We start from the raw sequence: 8,321 nt of genomic DNA on the forward strand, positions 1-8,321 counted from the left end.
TAATGGTAAGCTGTAATCAGTTTTGATTGAGAATTAGACATTGTCAAGCTTTAACGCATTTATTAGATACTATATTTCATTTTTTCATAATGTGGGTCTGTTGTCAGCCAAGTAGGGAAATTCATGGAATTGACAGGTAAACAATTTACTAACATAATTAACGATAGATATTGATAGAATTGTTAATAATATAAAAGCAACTACGTAATCAATAAAATTTTAACTACACAATCAGTATCATGAACGAACCTAATAGGCAAACATAATATACTGATGTTGAAGCATGAATATTATTTAATTTAGTTTTACGGTTGTTTTAAATGCCCAAAATATCATCAACGGATAGTTATAAGTTTGTTTGTTTGATTGGGATTTACGTCACATCGACACAGTATAGGTCATATTGCGACGTTCCAGCTTTACTGGTGGAGGAAGACCTCAGGTGCCCTTCCGTGCATTAATTTAGGCACGAACGGGCACCTGAGTAGAACCACCGACGTTCCGTAAGCTAGCTGGATAGCTTCCTCACATGAAAGAATCCAAAGACCGTGTCGGGATTCGATAGTTATAAGTAAAACTCCATTTTTGTTGTTCATAACACAAGAAGCAGAGTAAAGCTTAATTATTTTCAAATTGTAGATTAGTGTATTGGATGACAGCTATTAAACGGAAAATTAAGTTTATTGTTATTTATTTTTGATTGTATTTGTCTTGTTGCAATGTAAAACCCAACTAAATGTTAGAAGCTATGAGTTTATTGAAACACACTCGAACCCGTTACTGAAGCCAGGCAGTACTAACCAATGAGTGTAAAGTTTCTTGGTCACGGAAACAACGACGCCCCCACCGGACGGGGTTTCAACCCCCCCCCCTTAGTTACTGGTCCCATGGGCCACCACTACGCCAAGCCGATAAATGGATAATGTATCACGTAATACAAAACGTGGTTTGTGATTTACTGCCGTCAATATATGTATATGAGCAGAAGGTTTATGTCTGAGTCAAACATTCAAAATGTCTTGATCTTTTTTAATGTAGAAGCTATGAATCATTAAGCTCAGAATAAAAAGGAAGCATTAGATAAACTGTCTGTCGCAAGATATTTATGTAATATGTATTTTTTAGCTGTACATGTTGGTTTTTTCCTCTTTAAAATGCATACTGTTTACTATTATGTAACACTTTTATGTTTTCAGTTTATATGTTGCATTTAACAGTTATTGCCACAGCAAGATTTGTTTTTGGTAACGTATATGAAATTATTTGATGAATAATCTATCAATAAAAAATGGATGAATAATCAAATGATCTTTATGATTTAAAGTTAGAAAGTATATATTCAGATTTATTTTTAAAAAACAAGGTTTAGCTGTAAAGAAAAAAATATTCGGATTTTTTTTTATTGTCAATGCTTAAAATGATAGCGGAGCAAATTAGCAAATTGTGCCACATCCATTAGAACTAATAAAGAATTACGTTATTCGCATGCACAGTAATTTTGTTATGCAAGCAAACGTGTATGCTGCTTCAATGATATCTGCCTTCACAAACTTTGATTTATTACGGTACATAACAGTAACCGTGTGACAGGACATCGGTGGATGGTGTTATTTTTTATGTGTGTTTTTATAATTTATTATTTATTCTTGTGTGTTTACCACAGGTTTGTTTATGGTTGGCACAGACAAAGTGAGCGGCGATGTTGCCATTTTTGAAATAGCTAAAGGAGCAACTGATATCATGATTGCAATAACACTTTGGCTTTGGCAATATGTGAATTGCCTTGATCTTAAATATTTGCCCTCGGTTCTGATAATGGCTTCAGCAATATTGACGGGTTTTGGTATGTCGTTGTTCTATACTGTGCTCGTTTTGATAATTTTGAATACACATGTTCAATAATTTCGCCACTTGCATTTTTGTGAAGGAAACTGGCAATGTTCTGGTTTTTGTGATTTTTTTAGCTATGTCCTCTATAAGCAGTATATAATTTCAAAATAAAGCTTGAAAGTTATTATAGTTTTTACTAATTTAAATGACGACACGTGCAGCAGTTTAACTGCTTATCAATCATAATATTTGTTAAGAACAAAAATGTGTTATTTTAATAATGCTTAGCTTATAAATTGCATAATAACAATAAGCCGATTCAAAATAATCACATACATTATAATTAGATTTATCTATTTTAGGTACGTATTTTATATTGAGAGACATGTTAAATACATCCTTCCTTGGATGGTATACAATAGTGGACTGGGTGATGATAGTCTGCATTAGTCGGTACATGTATTGTGTAGTTAAAGACAACTAATTAACTGTGAAAAATCTACAAAACATTTCTGTCACACGTGCTTAAAATATGTTACGAAAGATACAAAACATTATCCATACATTTAACTAGTTAAGAAGTGATTTTGAGTGTAAAGTTTAATGATATCTATAATATTGTGTTTATCTGAACTGTATTTAGATTAGCCGTAACAAATCATTCATTCCATGGAATGTTTTATATTATAACTTTAAATGCATTCATAACATTTAATTGCTTAGTTAAACTTCATCTTCAGTAGCATTTTTTTTTGTGCAATTGTTTATGAATATTCATCATAACTTTGACATTTTCTTGCATGTTTGGAATTTTACTGTTACATATAATGGTATTTTTAGATATTTATTAAAAAGGTAATGATCCAAATTATCTCACTTTTCCGGAAGTAACGTTAAAGTTTCATCCATATTCAAAAAAAATAAAGAAAAATGAAAAGTTCGTGATTGTCTTTCTCTTTTGCATCTTGTTTTGTCGACCTTTTATATAAACAAAGCCTCTCTATTTAATATTCAAATGCATCTAAGATTTGTCTATGTTAGAATTTCCTAAATTCCGTTTATAAGCCGTGTAATGTTTTATTTCTAAATTTAGTTCAGCACGTATTGTAAATTAATACAAAGATCTTTGTTTTGCATTTTATTAATATGCCAACGTATCAAAAGATTTATATGATCTTCCTAAATTTATATTTACAGTCTACTCACAAATTTAAGGAAATAATTGCTATTTCAAGCTTAATCATGGAATTTTAACAACAAACATTTTCTTCATTAAAATAGGCATCAATAATGAGACAATGTGCTTTTTTTGAACGACGACAGATGAAAATATCTTTCTTTTACCATCCTGCTTTTTAATTAAATATACTCAAAATTTTGAATAAAGTGTTGGTTTATAATGAAACTATTCGCTATCATATTAATTCTTTGTTGTCATTAGTTGTTAAGTATTCGCGTTTTATGTTCTAGTTTTTATCAGATCTTATTTCCTAGTTTTTTTCAGATCTCATTGCAGAGAGTAGTTGCACAATTTGAAATTGTTAAGTTAGTCTTTGTAAAGCCCGGACGCTTGTCTGTTAATTGTACTGATAAAAGAAAAGATTTATATGAAACTTTATTTGTCTTTCATTTATATATATTTGTCTTTCATCTATCTATCTATCTATCTCTGGATACTGCCATTTATATATATTCACCATCATTAAAAGGAAATTTCAATTTACAATTTGCTTTTAACTTTTTCACCGAAAGTGAAAAGAATTTTTCACTTGTGTAGAGCCACGCTGGCATTCACATCCGTGCACTTCGATCGTATAAAATGTGTAAACAGTCGCCTCGGCTTATAACAAAGTCAATGGCACATTTCGGTATATCTTCGTTATATCCGAAGCTCGCTTAAAGCGAAGTAGCAACAACATGTTAACTTGTTAAGTTGGGCAAATTTGCCGTGAAAAAGCCATATCTGTTAACGGTGTAATCAGCGGTAATTTTATGCAGGCCATTTAATTGAAAATATTATTTACATGTATTTAGACATGTAGGACTTGTCTATAATGTGATAATCATTTATGTTCTTTTGCTATTTGTTTCTTATTGTTTGGTCAATATTCATAAAGAGAATCGGTTATTTGGAAATCATTGGGTATTTACAGCAATTTTCAACTGAGGGTGCGAAAAACAAGTAGGAAATTATGTTATGAGAACATTTTATCAAAATCTTTATTCCCTGAAGCCATAACTTGAATGATTATCGGATAGCGGTATTTATGTACGGATCCAGTGAATCCCGATATTTCAATTATAACATTTTGTTTAAACCAAGGAAATTTATGTTTTACGCCGTCTTGGGCTTGAAAAATATGGTTCGCTGTAATCGAAATTTTTTAGGTGTGTACGTATTAAGCGATGTGATTTAATATAACACAAAAAGGAATGGGCCGGGGATTTCAGATTTAGTTCGCTATTAACGAAAACTCGTTATAAGCGAGTTCGTTATAAGTGGAGTAGACTGTAGTATAATCTCTTTGTACTAACCAAAACTTTGCGAAAAAAGATTTTTATATCAGATTCCATTTCTGTAACAATATATATATTCTGAGATAATTATACACATATAGCTTTACACAATTTAATAACCTGGCCAAAGAAACATTGCTCTATTTTGCTTTACTTTTAAGAACCCAAAGATGGCTAGAAACAATATTGTCAGGATAGAAATGCAACAACATTCTCCTTTGTTTTCATGTCACAATTTCTTTCGAATATGTTACCTCCCTACATTTTTCATTCCAACGTCGAATTACAATATAATCTTCGGGTGTAAGTCACAGAGTGATATTAGAAACCTCTTTTGTGAGATTTATCTCTCCATTTAAAACTTTGTTTCCAGTGTGATTTGGTATTTTCTTTTTTGTTTTATGTTTTGTTTGCCTTTGGTTTTTGTCTGAAAAACTATTTGCTTTACATCTCCTATAGATATCATGTCAAACATAGTGGTTGTGTTTAGTCTAGGTCGTTAGCTAACAAATATTGTAACACAATTGTATTCATTTTTTGCGTAATTTGTAAAGATTAATTATTGTTTGTCCTTTTCTGACAAGTCAGTGCTAAGATATATCGATGCCAACTATATCTGATAAAGAAATCTATCTTAGAAATGTCTTACCATAGATCGAAACCACTTGACTGAGCATTTAATCTCATCTCCCATCTTATAATGTTTTTTATATAAACGCCTGTTTTGAAAGCGGCTATTTGTGTTACTATTTTTTCTACAAACACGACGAACACACACATATCAACAAAGGATATTGTACTTTCTGATAAACTGCTTAACTTCAATATTTACTATGTATCAAAATATTCCTAGCAGGAAACGTAAATTTGAGGTGTGTTGTATTGTGTTATATGTCTGCACTTTATTGATTTCCTTCATCCCACAAAAATCATGTTCCCAAAAACATACAACTGTGGAATGAGTTTCCCCACGAATAAACTGTGAAACGTTTCTTCAACAAAGCCCTGTTGACCCCACAAAATATCTGTGCGGCGTTCTTTTCACAAAGATGTGGATAATGGGGACTGTTGCATATAAAAGGCCAGTCTGCTTTCATTCGGGGTTTTTCAACTTCGAATTCCTCTCATGCACATCGTATTTTGTATTTTGATGGGACTCACTTATACATGATCTTTTAAAATATTTAAATGAATTTTAAAAGATTCGTGTTATTAAAGTTTTGACGTAAACACTTTGTGAATTTCTTCTAACTATAAAAAATATAAATCTCCTCTTTATTGCATCTACTCGCACTAAATATTTTTGCATTATTTTACCATGGGAATTGACATTCGCGTCATTTTGTTGTGGTTTCACCGCGACTGTCCACCGTGATTAATTACTAATTCTATTCCTACATTGATAAATTGGTTAGGAAATAATAATTATCTTACCTTAAATTTACCGACTGTAGAAATATTGTTTCCCTTATATTCAGTTTAGATTTTTTTCAAATAATAATTAAATAGTTGGAAGTCCAAACATTGAGAAGCGACCACCCAACCAAGCACTAAAGTCGGCCCTGTAACAGTCACGGTCAGCAGCTCAACTACTGAGCAGCCTATGTTAGAAAGAGATAACTAAACAGTTTACACAGACAGATAACAAACAGATTGCAAAGTCTTAGTAAAACGGATATTGACAGCTCACAAAGACCTATGTCGAAAGGGGGGCCCTACCGGTCACAAAACGCGCAGAGACGTAACAATATTTGTATTTGCCTGACAATACGCTACCTTTTATTTTTGAATAATTAATTACTAAATTAATGTCAATGTAGCATTAGAATTCAGATAACGTGAACAAATGAAATGCAAAATCTTCTGCTATAATTTTTTTATAAAGTTTCCCAATCCGTTTTTGCTAGTTATCTAGTCATTGAAAATTTCTGTTTATCTGACCTTTCTGTCTGATGATAACAGCAGCAACAACTCAAGAGCGTGTGTGTTTAACTTGTCATTACTCGGTTCCCTAATAAACCACATGTCCAAGACCTTCAGAGAATTTGCTGGGCCGCAATATCAGTCTCCTCATCGGGAATCATTTGTTACGAGCTGATATATCCGCACGTCGTGGGAGGAAAAGACAACTTCATCAAAGGCATAAAACAAAATGTTATAAGTTCCTTTCAAAACAGCTCTTTTTAGGGTCATCATCTTGTATAAGTCCCAATTTGACCAATTATCCATGATACTTAGGACTTATTCACCTGGACATGCTGTGAACCTTCCCTGATATGTGCATGCCTCAGTAGAGATAAGGTTAATCTGATTGTGTCTACCTGCCTTTAGAGTAACGCTACATTCATGGGATATATATTTCAAAAGCAGAGTTACTCTAAGATTTACGTCGCCTTCCTGTAATGTCTGTTTATATATCTAATATGCTATTTAAGAATCGCTATAATTTTAATACATCTTAACGTTTGATGATCAACTTGTTAAGGTTAACAATCAAATTAGATTTTGATAGGATATGTAAGGGCTGAATGGTTTGATTTTTTTTCTGTTTGTCTCTTACAATTAACGCTGACGAATATGAATTACACGGACACGGGAATCTATCCTACTGAGAGCGTGGCCTATTTTTTCAAAACTGATTATTGCATCCGTCATTCATTAATATCATTTCGTGACAGCTATTTTTGTTTGTTTTTGAAATGTTTAGTAGAAGCTCAGTCAATTGGATAACTTTTGACTTAGAAGTTGTGGCTATATAATGAAAGGTTAATTGTGTTTAAGTAAATTTCTGAAGCGATGTATTTTGCTACTGGCACCGTACTTGCACCAAATTTCAGCTCCGGTCTTAAAATGATTGCGGTCTGACTGAAAGAATAATAATTCGACAGAAAGAATAAAACCACCCAGTTCTGTTGTATTGACAAATGTTAAAGATAGTTCACAAAGTTCGAAATTATTAATCATGAATTACTATTTGCTTACCAAATGCCAAAATCTGTAGAAAATACAGCAATATCTGATCGCCCGGATATCCAACGCGCTTGAAACTCCTTGTGAAACAGTTTTTTTTATATTCCCTTGACTGTTTCGTAGTGTGATTAATTTGATGTCTATATTTAAGAAATTTTACTGGAGCAAACGTATCAACGTCATACTCTTGTCGACATAAAAGGCATTTGATAGAATTTAATACATCATATCTTAAGTATTATGTATCGAAAATCATCAGGTCTCAAACGCAGAATAGACTTAAGCTCTATTTAAATTGTTAATGTTATCAATATTTAAAGAGAGACACAGGCACAATTTTCATTTCTTTGTTTTGTTTTTTCTTTCATTATTCTGTAAATGACCTCATAATAAATACATTAGGCAGTCATAGGAACAAAAATTTTCTCCTTACTAACTTGACCCACGTGGGACAGGTAAGAGCGTTAAGACTTCACAATAGTTGACACAGTGAACTCTGAAAACTTTATAGAATATGTAAAATTAATGTCTTAGACTTGTTTAACTTATACAAAATCCACAATATCTGTTATTGTTATCGGTGATTCTGTCGGCGTCTAAATTTCGTTCCATATATCTAGATATATGAATCCTTCAAACCGAAAATATATGAAATTAACATAGAAATTCGTGCTGGGACTTAAAAAATGTCATTTTAGCATAATTTAAGTACATTAAATCATTTTAATTATTTTGTCATTTATTTGCATGAGTATCCCTTAAAATAAGTCTCCAAATTTCAAATGTACATCAAAAGGGTAGCACAAGGGTAGCACAAAAATGGATAACACCCATATTTTACATGTATCCTCTTGAGGCTATCTTTTAAAGGGTACGTCCTTCCGTTATTTAAATTTTGTAGCATGAAAACCACGCTTCGTGTGTCAACTTATAGACTTGCCCGCCACAATTCAACATAACATGTTTACTCTCTTTCGTAAACATGAATCCACATAGAAATTATC

The 8,321-nt window shown here is 32.1% G+C and overlaps 1 protein-coding gene across 1 annotated transcript; it reads left to right on the top strand.

The window, feature by feature from the left end:
- Positions 1 to 98: 98 nt before the first annotated feature.
- On the top strand, positions 99 to 2,728 carry LOC132721119 (uncharacterized). The gene is made up of 4 exons (XM_060705374.1): positions 99 to 136; positions 1,197 to 1,244; positions 1,664 to 1,843; positions 2,193 to 2,728. The coding sequence occupies exons 1-4, from the start codon at positions 124 to 126 to the stop codon at positions 2,312 to 2,314; spliced, it is 363 nt and encodes a 120-aa protein (XP_060561357.1). The 5' UTR covers positions 99 to 123; the 3' UTR covers positions 2,315 to 2,728.
- Positions 2,729 to 8,321: the final 5,593 nt, after the last annotated feature.

Source organism: Ruditapes philippinarum, unplaced genomic scaffold (genome assembly GCF_026571515.1).
Source record: "Ruditapes philippinarum isolate M1 unplaced genomic scaffold, ASM2657151v2 ctg1286_1_1_1_1, whole genome shotgun sequence".
NCBI lineage: Eukaryota > Metazoa > Mollusca > Bivalvia > Venerida > Veneridae > Ruditapes > Ruditapes philippinarum.

Excerpts from the sequence above, each read along its gene's own strand:
- LOC132721119 (XM_060705374.1), top strand. Across the intron at positions 1,245-1,663 it reads CACAGCAAGATTTGTTTTTG|GTTTGTTTATGGTTGGCACA; the intron begins GTAACGTATATG and ends TGTTTACCACAG. Across the intron at positions 1,844-2,192 it reads AGCAATATTGACGGGTTTTG|GTACGTATTTTATATTGAGA; the intron begins GTATGTCGTTGT and ends TATCTATTTTAG.